The sequence below is a fragment of the Talpa europaea genome, assembly GCF_964194135.1.
Source record: "Talpa europaea genome assembly, chromosome: 7".
Lineage (NCBI taxonomy): Eukaryota > Metazoa > Chordata > Mammalia > Eulipotyphla > Talpidae > Talpa > Talpa europaea.
Window position 1 is genome coordinate 118,502,135 of NC_140074.1, and position 23,065 is coordinate 118,525,199.

Genomic DNA, 23,065 nt, shown 5'->3' on the forward strand with positions numbered 1-23,065 from the left:
CGCTCAACCTCCTGCGCCGCCAGGGAGGCCCGGTCTTACACCATTTTAAGCAGTATGATTTAAGCTCTGCAAAGAATGGGGCAAGGAAATATACTGAGGGTTAAAAGCTAGAAATCATTACCTACCAACCAAAAATTAGGTATCCAGAAATCTTCCCTTCTTAAAGCATCCCAATTTCTGCCTTTATCTATCTGCTGCCCTGTTCATCAATGTATGCAGAAAAAGAGTAAAAGGCAATTGCAGAACACAGTGGTTTTCAAATACCAATTATTAAAATTATTTGTGTTCTTTAAAATTATCTGTGATCATTAAAATTATTTGTATAATTAGGAAACCCTAATTATAGGGTCTCCCTGGTGATGCAAGTGGTTGAGCACCATACTGTGAAGCTGCCCGCAGCCTCTGCAGCGCCGGTTCTATCCCAGCTGGCCAGCGAGGGTCCCACATGGCGTAGCAGACCTCTCCTGTCTCACCCACTGCTCCCCTCAGCAGTGTATTTCATCAGTCTGCCTGTTCTGTTTCCAGCTCTGTCTCCAGTGAATCCTCTCACCCTCCCACGCAGCTGGCCTGTACCCCAGTGCTTGTATAAAAATAAATAAATCTTTAAAAAAAAATTTGTGTAACTTAAACAAGATTTCCAACTCCTCCTACTGAGGTTCTAATTCCACTCATATGGGTGTGGAAACACCAAATTTCATCCATTTGGGTGTGTAGTTAAAAGCTGCGCAGATGATATGATTGGCCACCAAATTAGAGAACCACTAGTATAGTCAGTTCCATCTCCCAGTAAATACATCAAAAGGAAAGGCAGTACCTTCTTTCAGAATAGTTCTCTTGACACAGCTTCCGATTAGGGTGTTATAGGCCACTTGGTGTCTGATCAGATTTAGGATAAGAGGAACTCGACCAGGGTGCTGAAAGGTAATTTTGCTAACAAGGGTTCCCTGTAGACTTCTGCCATCTGGAAGAGGTGCATCCTTGTTGAGGAAGTAGCAGTGCTGTTGACCTGGAAGAGCCTGGGCAAAAAAGAACAAAGAAATGAATACTATTTATTTACTCAATATACTCCAGTTTGTGTATTTACATACACAAACTATCCAGAAAACCAACAGAACAAAACCTACTCCTCAAAAATCAGCAACAATTTCTTGGTGAATAATAAAGCTCCACAGGAAATTCTTTGGTCAGTTGATGTTAAAAATATCAATTACTCGGGCCTCCCTGGTGGCGCAAGGGGTTAAGTACCACACTATGAAGCAATCCACAGCCTCTGCAGCACGTCGATCCCTGGCCCTCCAGGGAGCAGCCCAACTCTTCTGTCTCGCCCACTGCTCCCCTCAACAGTGTATTTCAGTCAGTCTGCCTGTTCTGTTCCTTGTTCTGTCTCTGGTGGATCCCTCTCACCCCCCCCACCCCACAACTCTGGTCTGTATGCATAAATAAATGTATACTCTTATATGCATAAATAAATAAATCCTTTAAAAAAAAGAATGACTCACTTCCCTAAAAATTTTTAGTAAATGCTCTGCTAGTGATTTCCTAACTTAGCTAACATTAAAATTATCTGAGAAATATGTATAAAAGTGGCTCCTGAACCACAGGTGCAAAATCTATATATTGACTCACTCTATATAATTATATTGGGAAATATTTCTTTGTTCTAGACTATTATCAAAGATGCAAATAAATTCAAGTCCAAGCGAAGTTTTGGAACATGCCTTAATTTGTGTATTTCAGTACTTTCTGCTCTGGATATGCAAGAAAGTCCTTTTCAGATTAAAAGCTCTGTCACTTAAAAGAATTAAGAATTCTTTGGGCCTCCCCTGGTGGCACAGCGGTTGAGTGCTGGGCTGCGAAGCTGCCCGCAGCCTCTGCAGCGCCCATTCAATCCCCAGCCGCCAGCAAGGGTCCCACATGGTGTGCAGACCTCTCCTGCCGCCCACTGCTCCCCTCAGCAGTGTATTTCATTGTTCTGCCTGTTCTGCTCCCCGCTCTGGCTCTGGTGAATTCTCTCACCCTCCCGCGCTTCTGACTGTACCCAATGCTTGTATAAATTAATAAATAAATATTTAAAAAAAGAAAATTGTTAAAAAAAAAAAATTAAGAATTCTTAACACCTACTTACAAGCTTGTAAAAGTTCAGAATAAAATTAAGAGATTTTCATGTGGAATTTCAAAAACCGAATGTACACTATTATTTTCTGATTTGGAAACTGGTGTACTCTTCCTTTAGTATGTTTTAGGATTTCCGTACTTTCCTGCCAGTTTGAATAAAATACGATTCAGCAATCCAAAAGAAAGTTATCTGACTTCAGAAATCCTATAAAGGAAGATTCTGACCTTAGATTCAAATAACAGACAACAATCCACAGTGTCTTACTTACAGCATAAAATCGCATGTTGTGATTCAAAGGAATGGGGTCCAGGTCCTTTGATAGCTCAAACTGAGTGATCAGTTCATACAGGGGTACATAAGTTGGTTGAGTTTCAAACAATGGAATTCCTAGAAAAATAAGGATCAATATAATGGTCACAAAAAAATTACAAAATGCTGAGAGCTCAGATTTCCTTCATAACTTCTACTTCACTTGTCCACATATTCAAAATGTACTTATAAAAAACATTTGCTAGTTCAGGGCCTCTCTGGTGGTGCAAGGGGTTAAGACGCAACTTATGAACCTAACTGTAGCCACCGCAGCATGAGTTTGATCTCTGGCCAGGGAGCAAACCCACATGGCGCAGCAGATCTCTCCTGACTCGCCCGCTGCTCCCCTCAGCAGTGTATTTCAGTCAATCTGCCTGTTTTGTTCCCCATTCTGTCTCTGGTGGATCCTCTCATCGCCTGCACCTCTGGCCTGTACCCCAGTTCTTGTATGCATAAATAAATCTTAAAAAAAAAAAGTTTTCTAGTTCAAAGCACCATGACACCTATACCCATGAATATGTCTGATGCCTACACAACTAAAAAAGGTCTATGATAATCTGGATTTTAAGTTTGCTTTTCAAATATAAAGCAAGTATTACCTTTTGATGCTTAAAACTCACCTGTGCAGTTCTGAAGTTTCTGAACAAATGCTTTAGATACTGGAATTGGCTGGGGAAATTTCAAGAAGAAACAGGCAGGAAGATCAACACTGTTGGAACTGGTGATTGCGGAGAAGGAGGGGGTCCTTCAAAAAAAAAAAAATAGTAGAGACTTGGAATTTTAATTGATTTGAAAATGAAAAATCGGGCCTCCCTGGTGGCGCAGCGGTTGAACGCTGGGCTGCAAAGCTGCCTGCAGCCTCTGCAGCACCAGGTTCACTCCCCGGCCGCCGGGCGAGGGTCCCACATGGCACGCCGACCTCTCCTGCCGCCCGCTGCTCCCCTCAACAGTGTACTTCGTCTGCCTGCCTGCTCTGCTCTCCGCTCTGGTGGATTCTCTCACCCTCCCGCACTTCTGACTGTACCCAGTGCTTGTATAAATAAATACATAAATCTTAAAAAAAAAAAAAGGAAAATCTAAGCACCCATTCCGAAATGTCTCTATAAAATAAATACATATAAATGCTATCAAAAGTTCACCCTTTGGCCTCCCCGGTGGTGCAGTGGTTGAGCGCTGGGTTGCGAAGCTGCCAGCAGCTGCAGCGCCGGTTTGATCCCCGGCTGCTCCCCGGCCACCAGAGGAGGGTCCCACATGGCGCGCAGACCTCTCCTGCTGCCCGCTGCTCCCCTCAACAGTGTACTTTGTCACTCTGCCTGTTCTGCTCTCCTCTCTGGCTCTGGTGAATTCTCTCACCCTCCCGCGTTTCTGACTGTACCCAGTGCTTGTATAAATAAATAAATAAATCTTTAAAAAAAAAAAAAAAAAGTTCACCCTTTGAACTTCCCCAATTACAAAACATTCTATTTTTTAACCTTTATAGTATTTAATCAAAAATTTATCCCAACCAGATGTCAAGAGTTTGCTCTGATCCTTTATGGAGTATCCAACAAAGCAGCTAAAATTGCTGTTTAGTTATTCTGCTCTGTGATTTTACGCAAAAATAGGTAATATGGTTTAAAAGTAGACTTGGGAGCCTCCCCTGGTGGCGCAGCGGTTGAGCGCTGACTGCGAGGCTGCCCGCAGCCTCTGCAGCGCCAGTTTGTTCCCCGGCCGCCCGGGCGAGGGTCCCACCAAAAAAAAAAAAAAATCTTAAAGAACTTAACTGAAAATAAATAAATAAATAAATAAATAAATAAATAAAATAAAAGTAGACTTGGTTTGCAAACTTTTGCTACGCTGTTGAAACAATTTGGGATCAAGGTTGAGAGAACCTATTTTTGCATAAGTTGAATCAATTTTAATATTTTTCCTGTGATTTGATATCTTTGCTGTTTTGTTTTGGCTAATGCCTCCAGATTTTTTGTTTTGTTTTGATTTTTTGCTTGGACTGATAAACTATTTCCCAGGAATGGAGGACTCTTTTTTTTTTTTTAAATTTTTTTTTTTTATTATAGAGGCATGCTTTATTTATTTATTCGTTTGTTTGTTTTTGTTTATACATGCACTGGGTACAGTCAGAAGCACGGGAGGGTGAGAGAATTCACCAGAGCCAGAGCAGGAAGCAGAGCAGGCAGAAGGACCGAAGTACACTGCTGAGGGGAGCAGCGGGCGGCAGGGGAGGTCTGCGCGCCATGTGGGACCCTCCTGTGGTGGCCGAGGAGCAGCCGGGGATCGAACCAGCGCCGCAGAGACCGCGGGCAGCTTCGCAACCCAGCGCTCAACCGCTGCGCCACTGGGGAGGCCCAAGAATGGAGGACTCTTGCTTTCTACAATGGACAACCTGGAGAGACTGGTTTGCTTTCCAATGGGAACCCTGAGAAAAATTTTCATCTAAGACAGTACCCCAGCATTCACACAATATCTTCAACACAATGGACATGATGGCAAAAAGTGAAGCTAATTCCATACAGGCTTTGTGGATGCCATCCCCACTCCATCAAGACACCGGAAACTACAAATCCCTGGATCCCCAAAGGGAAGTGGCGAGCACCTAAGGGTGGAGTTAAGAGGCCATTTTCTCTATTTGTAAATAAAAACCAGCCATGTTAGTGGAAAAAAAAAAAAAATTATCCTACGTCATGTTCTCTAGTGATTACTCCAATATACTCCAAATCCCGTAAGAAAAAAGGGAGTAGGTCCTCCCTGGTGGTACAAGGGGTTAAGCACCGTACTACAAAGTAATCCGCAACCTCTGCAGCATGAGTTCGATCCCCAGCCAGCCAAGAAGCAACGCACAAGGTGAGGCAGACCTCTTCTGTCTCGCCTACTGATCCCCTCAGCAGTGTATTTCAGTCAGTGTGGCTGTTCTGTACCCCACTGTCTCTGGTGAATCCTCACACCCCCTGCATCTCTGGCCTGTACCTAGCTCTTGTATGCATAAAAAAATAATAAATATTTAAAAAAACAAAAGAAAAAAAGGGAGCAATCTCTAAACTAGAAGAATTAGTAGTTTTCTTTCTCTCTAGGCAAGGAGAATTTGCTCTATAAGCAGACTTCAGAGAGGAAAGAGAAATTTAATGAACAAAACAAGAAATCTCTAAAAAGTCAAGTGTGGGAAGAGTCAAGTAAAATTAATTTTTGTCTCACACTGGGTTTGAAGTTGAAAAAATGGATTTTGCTACACTAGAATTATATTTAACTTACCATTTGTTGTCAACTGGATGTGACCCCATAATTAATGGTGCAATTGGGAGTTTATACATAGCAGATGTCCCTTCAATTGTCACTGATGCATTCATGCCCAAAGATCGAGGAACTGCGAACATAAGAGAAAATGGGTATCAAGATCACAGAAATTATATAGATTTTAACATTAAAAATAAGGCAAAAATGCATAATAAATATGCCTGCTATAATTTTCCAGATACTGTAATTCCCATATACTTAGATGTGCTAGATGTTTCCTTTCTAACCAACCAGGATATATTTTTATCAGTAAAATAGACAAAATACAAGAAACAATGTATCCAAGGATGAAAATTTAAAGACTCATTACAGATATTTACATATTTTCTCAAATTTAATCATGCATTTAAAAAAGATAATGAGGGGCCTCCTTGGTGGTGCAAGGGGTTAAGACACAGCCCTATGACGTTATCTGCAGCCACTGCAGCATGAGTTCGATCCCCAGCCAGGGAGTGACCTACATGGTGCAGTAGACCTCTCCTGACTTGCCTGCTACTCCCCTCAGCAGTGTGTTTCAGAAAGTCCCCCTGTTCTGCCCATACTCTGCTTCTGGAGAATCCTCTCACTCAACACTTCTCTGGCCTGTACCCCAGTTTTTGTATGCATAAATAAATAAATCTTATAAAAATAAAATAAAAAGGATTATGATTGTAGGATAGTCAATGATTGAAAGGGACCAAATGAAGTACTAGGCCATTTCTCATTTTTTTTTTAAAAAGATTTATTTATTTATGCATACAAGAGCTGGGGTACAGGCTAGAGGTGCAGGGGGAAAAAGGGGTTAGAGGAACCACCAGAGACAGAGTGGAGAGCAGAACAGGCAGATTAACTGAAATACACTACTGAGGGGAGTAGCAGGTGAGACAGAGGTCTGCTGTGCCATGTGAACCAGCTCCCTGGCCAACGGAGGATCAAACTCATGCTGTGCTGCAGTGGCTAACGACAGTCCCACAGTGCTGTGAATCAACGCCTTGCACCACCAGTTGGCCTATTTCTCATTTTTTAACACATTAAACTGCAAATAAAAAATAACATCCAGGGGCCTCCCTGGTGGCACAAGGGGTTAAGCGCCACACTATGAAGCAATCCACAGCCTCTGCAGCACGAGTTTGACTGACTGCCAGCCAGCCAGGGAGCAAACCCACATGGCGAGACAGACAGTCTCACCCACTACTCCTCTCAGCAGCAGTGTATTTCAGTAGATTCGCCTGTTCTGCTCCCTACTCTGTCTCTGGTGAATCCTCTTACCCCCAACCCCCGCACCTCTGGCCTACACCCCAGTTTGTGTATACATAAATAATCTTAAAAAGGAAAAAGTTATGGGGTCTCCCTGGTGGCACAAGAGGTTAAGCACCGCACTATGAAGCAATCCACAACCTCTGCGGCATGAGTTTGATCCTGGGCCGGCCAGGGAGAAACCCACATGACGAGGCAGACCTCTCCTGTCTCACCTGCTGCTCCCCTCAGCAGTATATTTCAGTCAATCTGCCTGTTCTGTTCCCCACTCTGTCTCTGGTGGATCTGCTAACCCCCCCCATTTCTGACCTGTACCCCAGCTCTTGTATGCATAAATAAATAAATCTTTAAGGGTGTCTCTGGTGGCACAAGTGTTAGGACGCAACCCACGAAGCTATCTGCAGCCACTACAACATGAGTTCGATTCCTGACCAACCAGGGAGCAACCCACAGGGCATAGCAGACCTCTCCTGTCTCGCCTGCTGCTCCCTTCAGCGGTGTTCTTCGGTCAGTCTGTCTGTTCTGTTCGCCACTCTGTCTCTGGTGAATCCTCTCACCCCCCACACCTCTGGCCTGTACCCTAGCTCTTGTACGTATAAATAAATAAATGTTTTAAAAAAAAAAATCTTATTAAAAAAAAAGTTTTGACAAAAGGGGATTATTTTAAGTCAGATACTTTTTTATCTTTTCATTAATTTACTTATTCAAAAGCACTTATTAAATTTTTATATATATACATATGTACGACTTATGAATGGATATGGATGTCTATATCAGGTGCCAGCTCTGGTAGGGATGGCAATATTTGGAAGCTATAGCAAAGTTAATAGGGAGTAGCAAAGCAAAAGTACATACAGTTCAGGCACTCACATTTTTTTAAACTATTTTTTTAAACAATGAACAAAACCTTCAGTTGCTTTGCAGTTAAAAATCTTACCATTATTCTCATGTAAAATTATGGGAGATGTAGTTTTATCATCCAGCAGGTCAGAAGGAGAGGCATAGTATTTTAAATTCATTAAATGACCTATGAGAAACAAAACTCATCATTACAATTTTTATCACGTAAATTACAAATTTAAGTATTTCAATTTCTATAAACATGTATATAACAAAAGTGTCCCAAATAGAAGACTAATACTCCAAAAACAGTTTATGAAATATGACTTAAGTATTGAGTTTGGTGGCAATAATTTACTTAATACAATGAAAAAAAACTAGAAGAGGGTGAGTATTGATACCTCAGAAATTATTCAAAAATACACAAATGACTGGCAACTTTCCCCCCTCTGCTCATAAACCAAGATGAAAATATATGGAATGACTCATCAACTAAAACGTATTTTTCTAAATAAGAAAATAGGATCACATACCCCCACTTCTTGGACTGAGATAGCCAACACTTCCATGAAGAATCTTATCCAAGGGACTTGCATTGGTTGCTTTCCTGCAAAACAAGTAATCTGTGTTTGCTTGTATTTAAGAACAAGGTATTAGTACACAATGTACTACCAAGTTCAGCTCTTAAAAGCCTTACAATAATAGCCTAATGATGATGCCTTGTAATTAGGCATATAACAATTATATATCATCTTAAACACAAAGGGATTATTTTCAAGTATGCGTCAGTATGTAATATGTTGAACAAAAATTAAAATTAGGGACCTCCCCTGGTGGTGCAGCGGTTGAGCACTGGGCTGCGAAGCTGCCCGCAGCCTCTGTAGCGCAGGTTCCATCCCTGGCCACCGGCGAGGGTCCCACTTGACGCAACAGACCTCTCCTGCCGCACCCGTTGCTCTCCTGAGCAGTGTGTGTCATCAGTCTGCCTGTTCTATTCCCTGCTCTGGCTCTGGTGAATTCTCTCACCCTACCACACTTCTGACTGTACCCAGTGCTTGTATAAATAAATAAATCTTTAAAAAAAAAAAATTAAAAGTAGACCATTGTTTATCAGATGAGAGGCCAGGTCTGACAAGTCTTCAGCTAAAATTAAGGGAATTGGTCCTCCTTGGAGGCACAAGGGGTTAAGCACAGCACCAGGAAGTTATCCACAGCTACTGCAGCACGAGTTTGATCCCTGCCCAAACAGGGAGCTATCCACATGGTGCAGCAGAGCTCTCCTGTCTCACCTGCTGCTCCCCATAGCAGTATATTTCAGTCAGTCTTCCTGCTCTGTTCCCCACTCTGTCTCTGGTGAATCCTCTCTCTCACACACACACACACAACCCCCCCTCCACCTCTGGCTTGAATTCCAGTTCTTATATGCATAAATAAATAAATCTTAAAAAAAAAAGAAAAAGAAACTTATAGAATACCAACTAACAACACAGGGATACTGACACTTAGAAAATGCAATCCATTCATCAAGTGGGAAGTGAAAAAAAATAGCCAACATGCAAAACATAGGTAAAATATAAATGCGCATAGTGTATAGTATATAGTACATATAGATGTACAAAATAGGACCCCAGGTAACCCCCTACATGATAAAATTTGAGGAGGGCCTCCCCTGGTGGTGCAGTGGTTCAGCGCTGGGCTGCGAGGCTACCCGCAGCCTCTGCAGTGCCAGTTGGTTTCCCGGCTGCCGGCGAGGGTCCCACAAAAAAAAAAAAAAAAAAAAAAAAAAAGTTTAGGAAAAGGTATACCCCGATGGGTTGTATGGAATCAACACTTACCAATACATAACTGCCATTTTCGATAGGTCCTGTTCTAAGGACTGGAGAGCCAAGTACATTTTAGTCTTCAGTTTGCTAAGGGAAATGAAAAAAACAAAAATCAGTTAAATAATTGACAAATATACACTTCCATGTACACAAAAACAGTGATATAAAGCCTAGAGTGAAGTTTGCATTGGCAGCAACTAAAATAGCTGCTCAAAAAATTTAATAGTGAGGGCCTCCCCTGGTGGCACAGGCGGTTGGGCGCTGTGCTGTGAAGCTGTCTGCAGCCTCTGCAGCGCCGGTTTGATCCCGGCCAGACAGCAAGAATCCCACACAGCGAGGCAGACCACTCCTGTCTCACCCGCTGCTCCCCGCAGCAGTTTATTTCGTCAGTCTGCCTATTCTGCTCCCTGCTCTGTCTCTTGTGAATTTTCTCACCCTCCCACGCCTCTGGCCTGTATGCCTGTACCTGAGTACTTGCATAAAAAAAAAAATCTTTAAAAAAATAAAAATAAAAAGCCAATAGTAATTTATTAAAGGTTATTTTGTTTAAAAAAACCAAGCCGGTTTCACAAAAATCCCAAGGAGGTTAAAAATAAAAATGGCAAGTCAGTTCTACAACAATTAATTTCTTTCAGTCTAGAAATCAATATCCTGAAATCAGTATCTTCTAGTATCTTGAAGTTATTTCAAGGATTACAATCTATCAAAATTTTGGCATCATAATCTATTAAAGTAGTTATTATTTAAAATACCCTTAAAAGTTGGAAGCTGAGCTATAGTTTGTCAGTATGGAAAATTCTGAAGCATAAAATTTTTTATAGATTTATACTGATTCTCTCAATAAAGCAAAAAAGGAAAGAAAACATAAAAATACTTACTTGTCCCCGGGAAGGTTATAAAGATTAACAAGACCCTTAAGATGTTTAGAAAATTCATCAAAATTTTTTTCCCTATGAGAAATATAGAGAAGAGGGAAAGAAAACAAAATATACAATTACGACTTCATCAGCAAAGTTCCCCAAATTATACTTTTATAAACTAATTTTGTTAATTTACTTTAATCTTTTTCCATAACCTAAATTTTCTTTTCTTTTTTTTTTTAATAGAGGCAGGTTTTTATTTATTTGTTTGTTTGTTCGTTTTGTTTATACATGCACTGGGTAGAGTCAGAAGCGTAGGAGAGTGAGAGTATTCACCAGAGCCAGAGCGGGGAGCAGAGCAGGCAGAAGGACAGAAGTACACTGCTGAGGGGAGCAGCGGGCGGCAGGAGAGGTCTGCGCGCCATGTGGGACTCTCCTCCGGTGGCCGGGGAGCAGCTGGAGATTGAACCAGCGCCGCAGAGCTGCCAGCGGCCAGCTTCACAACCCAGCGCTCAACTGCTGCGCCACCTGGGAGGCCCCCTAAACTTTCTTAAGTTATTCAAAAGTAGTCCTTGAGGGCCTCCCTGGTGGCGCAAAGGGTTAAGGCACAACCCATGAAGCTGTCCGCAGCCTCTGCAGCAAGAGTTGGATCCCGAGCCAGCCAGGGAGCAACCCACATGGCACAGCAGACCTCTCCTGACTTGCCAGCTGCTCCCCTCAGCAGTGTACTTTGGTCAATCTGCCTGTTCTGTTCCCCACTCTGTCTCTGGTGAATCTTCCCCCACACCTCTGGCCTGCACCCCAGCTCTTGTACGCATAAATAAATCCTTTAAAAAAAAAAAAAAAGTAGCACTTGAAGGGCCTCCCTGGTGGCGCAAAGGGTTAAGCGGCAGTACTATGAAGCAACCCACAGCTACTGCAGCACGAGTTCAATTCCCAGTCAGGGGAGGTGACCCACATGCCACAGCAGACCTCTCCTGTCTCGCTGGCTGCTCCTCTCAGCAGTGTATTTCAGTCAATCCACCTGATCTGCTCTCCACTCTGTCTCAGGTGAATCCTCTCACCAACCCCCTACCCTAGCCTGCACCACAGCCTCTTGTATGCATAGATAAATATTTAAAAAAAAATTTTTTAAAGTAGCACTTGAAGACAATGTTTTCCTTTCTATGTCTCATTTTTCTGGAGAAGATGCTAAAAGAAAGTCTAGGGCCTCCCTGGTGGCGCAAGCGGTTAAGACACAACCTATGCAGATATCCATAGCCACTGCAGCATGAGTTCAATCCCCAGCCAGAGAGCTACCCATATGGCACAACAGACCTCATAATTCATACACTCACTAGCTTCTAATTAATAAGATCTGATTTTCAGAGATCATTTTCCTTTTCTTTTGTTATGTTAACCAAGATGATTGAATGTAATAACCAAAAAAAAAAAAAAATGACACAGCTATGAATGGAGAGGTAATGGAGGGAGGGTAGATGATTTGTGTGAATACAGCAACATAAGAGTAGAGAGTGAAAATGCACTGAGAAAAAAATTAGAGACCTAGGGAAAAGGGGATGGGTAATGGAGGAGCAAGTCATCTTCCAAAATATTACCATGACTCAGATGGCCCCAGAAAAACCACCACCACAACCATGGCTTCCTAGAATCCAATATTCAAATTTCGAATCTCAGTAAAATTGGCTTTTGTGATCAGGAACCCAACACAACTCAACCATTCTCTTTTTTTCAAATTAAAAAAAAAAGGAGTCTGCAAAGTTAAATTAGCCTGAAAATGTCAGATACTTGGCCATGTATTGAGCATTTACTGACACCTCCTGTCCTAAGTGCCATGAAGACATTAAATGAGGAGCAGCAGAAAAATGTATTTTTCAAATTACCATGTATACAAAGTGACTAAAAATAACAAGTAAAGGCTAATATTCCTTTTAAGGTTCTTCTGACAAATTAACTTTAGAATATCACCAGTAAATAAATTGGTGTAATCTCCTATTCCAGATTAGATCTGGAAATAATGCTTTTCTGAAGTATTCTGAGAATAAACCTTTCCCAGACTTACCGATTCAATTAAATCATAAAAAGGCTTTTTTTTTTCCCTGAAGCATTGCATTTCCTTAAACGCTGGTTCAAATGTGGTGCATCTGGCTATAAATACATTAAACTGATGATTGAGAAAATTGAATAAAAAACATTTTCCCTCAATAGTAACACCTTTTCTTTTTTTTTTTTCATTTTTTTTTTTTTTTATAGAGGCATGTTTTATTTATTTTGTTTTGTTTGTTTCTTTGTTGTGTTTATACATGCACTGGGTACAGTCAGAAGCATGGGAGGGTGAGAGAATCCACCAGAGCCAGAGCGGGGAGCAGAGCAGGCAGAAGGACCGAAGTACACTGCTGAGGGGAGCAGCGGGCTGCAGGAGAGGTCTGCGCGCCATGTGGGACCCTCCTCAGGTGGCCGGGGAGCAGCCGGGGATCTAACCGGCGCCGCAGAGGCTGCGGGCAGCTTCGCAACCCAGCGCTCAACCGCTGCGCCACCGGGGAGGCCCAATAGTAACACCTTTTCTAAGACATCTCCATGTGGCATCTGAGAAATTCACTACTTTTAAAACATAAAACTGAGCCCTTCCTCATTACTTAAGGGTTAAGTCTCAGTGCTATCACCATTGCAGCATGAGTTTGATCCCTGGCCAGGGAGATAACCCACATATGGTGCAGCAGACCCCGCCTGTCTCACCTGCTGCTCCCCTCAGCATTTTATTTCAGTAGAACCACCTGTTCTGCTCCCCACTCTGTCTCTGGTGAATCCTCTCACTCCCAGGCCCCGAGCCTACACTATGTATAAATAAATAATCTTAAAAAAAAAAAAAAAAGAACAAACTAAAATCGATAAAAGATTATCTCAATGCCCAGAGTGTGATTCTGAGTTTATATTTCAAGCAGGGAAATCTCCCCTCAATTTAAAGGGGAAAAATAAGCTAATGGAAAAAGTCATCGATCATTAAAGAGACTATCTTCAAGTTTAGCAACTTACTGTGATGAGTTTATCACAAATACACCTGAAATGTAAAATAACTTTTCTCAAAGTGAAAAAAATATATATTTTCATGGGAAAGAATTTTTTCCTTCTGTTTCAATAATTAGGTTCTATTTATTTTTCTTCCACACAGAATTCCTAGTTAGATCAGTCATTCTCAACTAAGAGATTTTTCCCTTTAAGAATATCTGGCTATTGGGCCTCCCCGGTGGCGCAGCGGTTGAGCGCTGGGTTGTGAAGCTGCCCGCGGCCTCTGCGGCGCCGGTTCGATCCCCGGCTGCTCCCCGGCCATCGGAGGAGGGTCCCACATGGCGCGCAGACCTCTCCTGCCGCCCGCTGCTCCCCTCAGCAGTGTACTTCGGTCCGTCTGCCTGCTCTGCTCCCCGCTCTGGCTCTGGTGAATTCTCTCACCCTCCCGCGCTTCTGACTGTACCCAGTGCATGTATAAACAAAACAAACAAACAAACCAGCAAACAAATAAATAAAGCATGCCTCTATAAAAAAAAAAAAAAAAGAATATCTGGCTATTGGGCCTCCCCGGTGGCGCAGCGGTTGAGCGCTGGGTTGAGAAACTGCCCGTGGCCTCTGCAGCGCCGGTTCGATCCCCGGCTGCTCCCTGGCCACCAGAGGAGGGTCCCACCTGGTGCGCAGACCTCTCCTGCCGCCCACTGCTCCCCTCAGCAGTGTACTTCAGACCTTCTGCCTGCTCTGCTCCCCGCTCTGGTGAATTCTCTCACCCTCCCGCACTTCTGACTGGACCCAGTGCATGAACAAACGAACAAACAAACAAACAAACAAATAAATAAACATGCCTCTTAAAATAAATAAATAAATAAAATATAGAAAAAAAATAAAAAAATAAAAAAAGTTATAAAAAAAAAAAGAATATCTGGCTATTTTTTTTTTAGATTTATTTATTTATGCATACAAAAACTGGGGTACATGCCAGAGGTGTGGGGGGTGAGAAGATTCAAGAGAGACAGAGTGGGGAACAGAACAGGCAGGTTGACCAAAGTACACAGCTGAGGGGAGCAGATGGCGACTCAGGAGAGGTCCGCTGCACCATGTGTGTTGCTCCCTGGCCTGGGATAGAACTTGAGCTGAAGTGGCTGCGGATAGCTTCATAGGTTGTGTCTTAACCCCTTGCACCACCAGGGAGACCCTGGTTTTATTTTTGAGTGTCATATCACAACAGATACTACTAGTAACTACTGGAGCAAGAACATGGAGGCCATTAAAAATTCTACAATGCACAGGATGACCTCCGAAGAGCAAAGAATTTTCCATTCTAAACTGCCAATAGTGCCAAGGATGAGAAACCCTGGGAAAGATTAAGTAGGTAAGAAATCATGGTAAACCAATTCTAAAAGTCAACAAGTACAGACTCCATAAAATCTTGACCCAAGAAAATCAATCTGTTCATCGGGAAAGTAACATCTGACCAGCCTCAAAACCTAGCTATGAAGACAGCATTGTCTCCCATTATAAAAAATACAAATGTTATTTGCTTACCTTAGCTGCTGCACAAGCTCTGGACAGCTCTGAAATTAAAGAAATTATGTTAAAACTTTAAACTACTTTATGATCTCTGAAGACATCAATAGCTTTTCTCTTTTATTAATAGCACATGCTTTTTAACAAAAACATTAAAACTATAGAAGGTTCTTATGTAATCAAAAAGCATTTTCTTCCTACTTGTAATCCATGGGGTTGGGGCAGGAAATTAAAAATCAAAATATATGAAATAGTTTACAAAAGAATCAACTCTCAGTAGATTGTTTAAACATTAGAACCTCTTTTTAAAGCCATCCCTGGAATCCATATTGACACATTTTTACATTCATGTCTACTACAGTATTTTTCAGAGACATTAGCTATGTATAAGATTATCTGTTGTTGACTGTAAGTAAGCTCTATGAGGATAGGAACTTTGAGGTATTTATCTCTGTATCCTCATCACCTATTATACAATTGCGGCTCATGTTTGTTGATATGAAATGGAAAGGGTTCCTCTGTTGTTCCACTTGTCAAAGCCTTTGGATGATGTCAGAGATGTACCCATATTATTCTAAATTCCACTCTATGACTATTAATGTTGTAGCCCATGGCATCATCTCTACAGTGGCTCATGAAAAAACCTAAACCCCAACTGTTTCAAACCCCAACAATTCATTTTAAATTAATGTCCCTAAGTAAACCCCACACATTCCAGTGAAATATCAACAACACATACCACAGGATTCTCCCCATGGTGAGCCACTTTTACATCACAAAGCTGTCCTGCAGGATCTAACTGCACTTCCACATAGAACATATCTGACGTGATGTAACATTCAGTGCCACTGGCACTGAGATGAGAGCCCAGTCTAGCAGGAACAAATCAAAACAAAAATTAATAGAAGACACATAAATAAAGCCACCCAAAGTCAACACTAAGTTAAACATTTCTGTCTACAGATGGGTTACTTACCCATTCTGTCTTGCTATGGACTCCAAACGATCAGTCATTGCTGGTAAAGATGTTACTATGAAACGGTGAAGAAAAAAAAAAGAAAATCACAAAGGAGTCTCCAAATAACTTAAATTGTAATCTTTAAAGATAGAAACATGTTGAGTATTTTCAGCCTTCCAAAGCCATAAACAAAAGCATTTATTAGTTCAAATGCTTAGGCAATATATGGGTCAAAAAAAAGATCTAGCTGAAAATACTGTTGGACCTTCCTCTTCTCCCTTTTTTATTACTCATTTGGGACAAGTTATCTTTAACTTATACACATCTGTTTGCTAATGCTAGAATAAAAAAGATTAACACCAAAACTAACATTAAAAACAAACATGCAATGTTCATGGCAACATTATTGACAACAGTCAAAAGATGGAACAACAAAGTGACCACTGATGGATGAATGAAGAAAATGTGACATATATATATACACAACATTATTCAGCTTTCTTAAAAAAGAAATTTTGATACATGCTACAAAATGGATAAATCTTGAAGACATGATAAGTGAAATAAGTTAGTCACAAAAAAGATAAATACTTTATGATTCCACTTCCACGAGTAGCCAAATTCTTAAGAGACAAAAACTTGACTAGACTAGAATGAGAAGTCATTGCTTAATGGATAGAGAATTTCAGCTTGAAAATGAAAAATTCTAGAGATTAATGGTGGTGACTGGTTGCACCACAACGTGAATAAACTTATTACGTCTGAACAGTACATTTAAAAATGGTTAAAATATAAGTTTTTATGTTATGCACACTTTACCACAATTAAAAAAAAAATCTAGCGGAATCAAGTTCATTTGTGGGGTCAAAATCTATTTTACTTTCATTTACTTCCCAAGCAGACAGGAGTAATAATTATAAGCATGAATCAAGTTCATTATTTTGCTTATTTTCCTGAAAACATTGTCCATAAATACTGTAAAAATCTTTAATGACAGTTAATTAGAAGAGAACTTGCAAAGGAAAAAACAGAACTTTCCCCTGGTATTTTATAGTTATCTTTCAACAACTATCTTTTAAGTCTCTCCCAGCCTTCAGTACAGAATCAAAAATAAATGTTTCAGAAGTTCAGAAAGGAGCTTATCTCATAATAAAAGCAAGAGCAATACCTAGCATAGGACAGTTGACCTATCTCAAATAGATCAAGTACAAGTATAGTTTATTTTAAACTGAGGGTTTTAAGAAATCAGCCTATGTCAATATTTACAAACCTTTGAGAGCTTTCTGCAATGTCTCCAAACAGGTGACCAAATGTTGGTGCCCTCCAGAACTCATCACAACCCTCTTCTCCTGTGTTAAGTAGGAATATATTGAAGGCAAAAATTAATCAAGCCAACAGTGTTTCAGGTAAACAATACACATTATCCTAGTAGTAATACTTCAGGATAGTCTGTGGACTAGATGCCTTAGCCTAAACACTGTATGTTCTCTGGATTGTCTTCAGATGTCTGTTTCCCAGTCCATCCATCCAAAGGAAGAGAAGTTCATATACATAGATATATCCATAGCCATACACATGAAGGTAGAAAAAGGTATTCCCAGATCTAAAATTAAGTAACCTTCAGGGTAAAACTAGAACGAATAAAATTTAATAAATGAGATCAGTCTTCTGTAGACGTAACTACATCCTAAAATTAGTTAAATGAAGTAGTTGATCTCTGGTAATTCCCAAATCTAACAAGGTGCTTACATGATGTAATCTAAGAAATACAACCGGACCTTACTCTAACTAAATTGACTCCCAGAAAAGGGACTCCCAAAAAACAAACAAAAATATAAAAACAAAAGGCATAGGGCCTCCCCTGGTGGCGCAGCCCTTGAGCACTGGGCTGCGAAGCTGCCCGCAAGCCTCGCCGGCAAGGGTCCCACATGGCGTGCAGACCTTTCCTGCCACCCGCTGCTCCCCTCAGCAGTGTATTTCATCAGTCTGTCTGTTCTGTTCCCCGCTCTGGCTCTGGTGAATTCTCTCACCTTCCCGCGCTTCTGACTGTACCCAGTGCTTGTATAAATAAATAAATAAATCTTTAAAAAAAAAAAAAAAAAGACATACTTTTCTACCAGTATTCAGGAAAGAAGTTTCTATCTGTACAACATTTCCAGTTGTGAACAATTTCATGATATTAGGGTAGTTTTTCAGGCTTTTCCACATCCTAAATCCATCTCTGCTTTAATTCCACCCTCGCAGAATAAAAATCTGACACATCAATAATGTGTCTTCTCTTATACTTTCAACAAAGAAGGATGGCTATCAATGATGGACACCATTATTTTTGTAAACTGGTGACCTTTGGTACTACAAGAGGGTCTTAGTAATCATCTGGAACTCCTCTATCTCATGGACGTCTCACTCATGATTATATTTATAGAACACATCTCAAACTATAATGATAGTATTTATGGAACATACCTCAAATAATGAGAACATATCTCAATAACACATCCACACATCCACCTCATAGTATGAAAATAACCTCTGAGGGCCTCCCCTGGTGGCGCAGCAGTTGAGCGCTGGGTTGCGAGGCTGCCCGCAGCCTCTGCAGCGCCAGTTCAATCCCCAGCCACCAGTGAGGGTCCCTCCAAAAAAAAAAAAAAAAAAAGAGAAAAGAAAAGAACCTCTGAACTTCCAGACTGGAAATGTTGCGAATCTTAAAGTACTTAAAAGCATTTATATATATATAGAGGCATGTTTGTTTATTTATTTGTTTGTTTGTTTATTTATTTATTTATTTACTTGTTTGTTCGTTTATACATGCACTGGGTACAGTCAGAAGTGCGGGAGGGTGAGAGAATTCACCAGAGCCAGAGCAGGGAGCAGAGCAGGCAGGACCAAAGTACACTGCTGAGGGGAGCAGCGGGCGGCAGGAGAGGTCTGCGCGCCATGTGGGACCCTCCTCCAGTGGCCGGGGAACAGCCGGGGATCGAACCGGCGCCGCAGAGGCTGCGGGCAGCTTCGCAACCCAGCACTCAACCGCTGTGCCAGCGTGGAGGCCCCTTAAAAGCATTTTTTTAAATACTTTCCTGTACACAATCCTGACCCAAAAGATACACATACACTTGTAGAATTTACAATTAGAGAAATCTTTTAACAACACAACACTTTGATATCTATTATCTCATTTGATCTTTACAACAAAACTATGTGAAAAAGCAAACTGGGGCCTCCCTGGTGGTGCAAGGGGTTAAGATACAGCACTATGAAGCTATCTGCAGCCACTGTAGCACGAGTTCGATCCCAGCCAGGGAGGTGAGCCACACGGCGCAGCAGACCTCTCCTGACTTGCCCGCTGCTCCCCTGAACAGCGTATCTCAGTCAATCTGCTTATTCTGTTCCCCACTCTGTTTCTGGTGCACCCTCTCACCTCCCCCTCCCCCACACCTCTGGCCTGTACCCAAATTCTTGTATTCATAAATACTTAAAGAAAAAGCAAACTGGTGGTTTTGTGTGCCTCCACTGGTAGTATGCACCTCTACTTTCCAGGTAAGGACTCATAAATATTAAATAATTTGTCAAAGGTAGTGAGGATTAGAGGCAAACCTAAAATACAAGTCTTCAGACAATAAATTCAATTCTTTTGCCAGAATATACTGATGTGCTCATTTTTAAGTCTACTAAACTGAACTTATTTGGAACGAAAGTAAGATCTGGTGGAAAGGAAGAGGCACTTTTAGTGAAGTAGATATAACATATATACAGAAAGCATTAAGTAAAGAGATCCAGAATTATTACAAAGTGAATACACCCATATGACCATGAGCCAGTTCAAAACAGAAGTAAAGTTTTCCTACACCAGTTAACTGCCTCTGGAATCATATGGGTGAACGATTAACATCTAGTCACCACTCCCACCACCTACCCCATCTTCCACTTTACTGGCTAACAATTCCCCACACTGGTGAATGACTTAAAAAGAGTAGCTATGTTAAGAATGAACTACAAACACTGCTAGTGGTATAGATACAATGAAAGTATTACCACATTAGAGTCAAGGAGCATAACCAGGAAGTGAACAATGTCTTCTTACACCAGGATATCCATGTGTGTCTCTTATAGATGTATCCCTAAGGTTCTTTTACCTAAAGTATATTAACTCATGATTAACACAATTCTATAAATATACCTCCTTCTACAGACTCTTAAACTTGATAGCAACCATGAAATCAGATGCTTTATGATAAATAAAACTGACCACATGCTAATAACTGGTTTGGAGAAATCCACACAGGGAACTTAGCTTATTAAATAATTAACTATGCACAAAACTTTACCCACTTCACCATAGTCCTCACCATGACTTGTCGCACAAGCTTAATGGTTTCACTCCAAGGTCTATTTTGGTTAAATTTTGCATGGAGCCGTTCCAAGAGAGAACTCATCTTACTCAGCTTTTCCGACTCTACAATACAAATCAGAAAACATCATTAGAAACTCTTCTATGAAGACCTTCCATTTTTCCTTGCAAAATAAAACCCCAACACTTCATCCTGATAAGAACTTCATTAAAATATTTACTTAGCATCATTTACTTCAAAACACAAAACAAAATAAAAATAAAATTCTGTTTAATGACAGGACACACTTTATGGGCCTAATCTAACAAGCACCATAAAATGGAATTGCTTTCTATTCAAGATCAAGAGACCAATTTAGTGACAAAATCATTTCATGAAATGGATGACATTTCTTGCATGCTAATACATAGTATGTGCCTCAGATGACAGAGAGTGTGAATAAGTTAATATGGAATTAACCATCATGCAATACAATGTGAGACACACAATTAAAAAGAGACACACATTATAATTGAACTTGAAGGAGGAAATGCTCATAATTAGTTGTGGCGATGTTACATTAAAAAGTGACAGTTGATGTTAGAACTGAAAGAGGAACAGTATGTTGGCAATTGAGTTGACACAGTGAAATCTAAGTCAAAATTCAAACTCCTTCAATGTCCTTATCTTCTGATAAACTGGTTTTGTGGCTGTTTTAGCCAGCTTATAGCTCTGGATATATTTTTGGTTAATTCTCACTTTCAAGATTCATTCATTCAAGGACTATTTTCATGCCGAGAATACAGCAGTGAGCAAACAAGATAAAAATTTAATTCACACCTCGGGCCTCCCTGGTGGCGCAGGGGTTAAAGTCAAAGCTCCATCAAGCTATTGCCAGCCACTGCAGCATGAGTTCCATCCCAGGCCAGGGAGCTAACCCACTTGGCCCAGTAGACCTTTTCTGTCTCGCCTGCTGCTCTCCTCAGCAGTCTGTTTTAGTAGATTCATGTGTTCTGCTCCCCATTCTGTCTCTGGTGAATCCTCTCACCCTCACTCACCCTACCCCCACCTCTGGCCTAGACCTCAATTCTTGTATGCATAATAAATCATAAAAACAAACAAAAAATTCCCTCCTCCTCAAGCTTCCACTTTTACACTTGTCATTGCTCAGCATCCTTCCTCTCCTCATCCCTCCTTTTTTTTTTTTCTGAGAAAAGTGATGACAAATATGATTGCTTAAATCAAGCATTTTTTAGTAACTATATGTACTAGCAACTATACAGTGATACGCAAGGCAAGGTCTCTAATTTAGAAAGCTCAGTCTAAAAGGAGAAGATAAGTAAACAATAACATAAGCTGTATCAACAAAAATGTGTTCAAATGGTAAGGAAGCATTTAAACTATAGTGTGGAACTTTAGAGCTCGAAGTAAGGTTCCACCGAAAAGCTGTTTTTTAGCGGATCTAAGTCATTAAAAGGATGAAAATCAACACAATTTTAAAATATACAATAGCACAAGCTCTGAGCACTGCCACGTTATAGGAACTGTTATTGGCTATTACTATCATAAGGACCTAATAACTTCACTCATTGCAATATACAGCTGTGTACTACTGTTTTTCTCATTATTCAGACTTCTCTGGTGGGAGTTGTAAGCAGGTATTAGAGTCACCTCCCTGGTCTTCCATCACTTTAAACTAAAAATGCCCAGAGGCACGATTGACTGCTCCTACCAGGAAATCTTCACAGAAGTTGGGAGCCCCCATCAACTCAAAGTCGAAGCTCTCCATGACCAGGGAAGACACTGTTAGAATCTAAAACTCACACGTATCCCGCCTCCTGGACTCTTGAGCCCTCAGAAGAGTGGCCCCAGCGGAGACATCGGCTCCCCACATCTTCTCACAGATTGGTTCCCCCCAGCTGTGTCCCGCCCTCTGTTTTCCCCCTCAGTCACTCACCCTCGGTTTCCCCCTGAGCCTTCATCCTGATGGTGGAGAGGGCCTCGATCCTCCACAAGAGGACAAGCCTTTCCCCACCACTAACGGGGGAACCAAGTTGGTTCGAGCTCCCGGGATGCAGGGCACAAGTAGTCCCCACTATGCCCGGGAAGGCTCAGTCTGAAGTCCCCGGCGGCAAGAAGAGAAGGGTGCTCGAGGCCGCCGCCATCTTCCCCAACGGAACTTCCCAAAGATCGCGAGATTAACGTGATCCTGCGAGAGAGAAGAAAAGGGCTGGGCAGCAAACTATCGCGGAAAATGGTTTAATGGGGGTCTTCTCGCGAGATTCTTTCAACAGTCGCCGATTACTTGTTTCTGCCGTTTGGCTTTTCTAGGAAAATTATCCCTTTGGTTTTGATATTTAAGCAGTTTGCAAATTACAGTCACCGGCTCTCTTTTCTGAAAGATTAGCTAGAATATTGGCATTAGAAATACTTTAGTATAGACAATACACTTTCTTGAGATATTTAGTGTACTAATCATACCATAGAAAAGACGACCTTCCAAGCCTTGTTACAGGGCAGCCCCGATACAATTTCCCCCTAACAACCTGATCCTATACTCTTTGCATTTCCTTTTTCTAAATATATTTCTGAATTTTTTTTTTTTTAAGAAAAATAAAGGCTCGACTACTGAAAGGTAAACAGAGGGGACATTTCCTTCCATCTTTTCTGAAGTGTTCCTTGAGCAATTCTAATGTTTTTAAAGAGATGAGATTTGGATTTAGGTGAATGTGTTTGCAGCAGTCGGATCATCAGATGCTATTAATTATATTTAGCGTCCC

At 41.1% G+C, this 23,065-nt stretch overlaps 1 protein-coding gene across 3 annotated transcripts in view; it reads right to left on the bottom strand.

Annotated features, from left to right (window-relative positions):
- The window catches only part of MED1 (mediator complex subunit 1), a gene marked incomplete at both ends in the record, with an annotated part of 32,006 nt that extends 9,739 nt beyond the window's left edge, over window positions 1-22,267 (bottom strand). For all 3 annotated transcript variants that reach the window (XM_084238671.1, XM_084238669.1, XM_084238670.1), the window contains 14 exons: window positions 815-1,016; window positions 2,385-2,503; window positions 3,046-3,170; window positions 5,669-5,780; window positions 7,884-7,973; window positions 8,320-8,393; window positions 9,622-9,696; window positions 10,488-10,559; window positions 15,018-15,046; window positions 15,739-15,871; window positions 15,976-16,030; window positions 17,228-17,306; window positions 20,304-20,410; window positions 22,243-22,267. In XM_084238671.1, coding sequence (XP_084094797.1) covers window positions 815-1,016; window positions 2,385-2,503; window positions 3,046-3,170; window positions 5,669-5,780; window positions 7,884-7,973; window positions 8,320-8,393; window positions 9,622-9,696; window positions 10,488-10,559; window positions 15,018-15,046; window positions 15,739-15,871; window positions 15,976-16,030; window positions 17,228-17,306; window positions 20,304-20,410; window positions 22,243-22,267 — 1,297 coding nt within the window. The remainder of the gene's footprint in view (window positions 1-814; window positions 1,017-2,384; window positions 2,504-3,045; window positions 3,171-5,668; window positions 5,781-7,883; window positions 7,974-8,319; window positions 8,394-9,621; window positions 9,697-10,487; window positions 10,560-15,017; window positions 15,047-15,738; window positions 15,872-15,975; window positions 16,031-17,227; window positions 17,307-20,303; window positions 20,411-22,242) is intronic.
- Window positions 22,268-23,065: the final 798 nt, after the last annotated feature.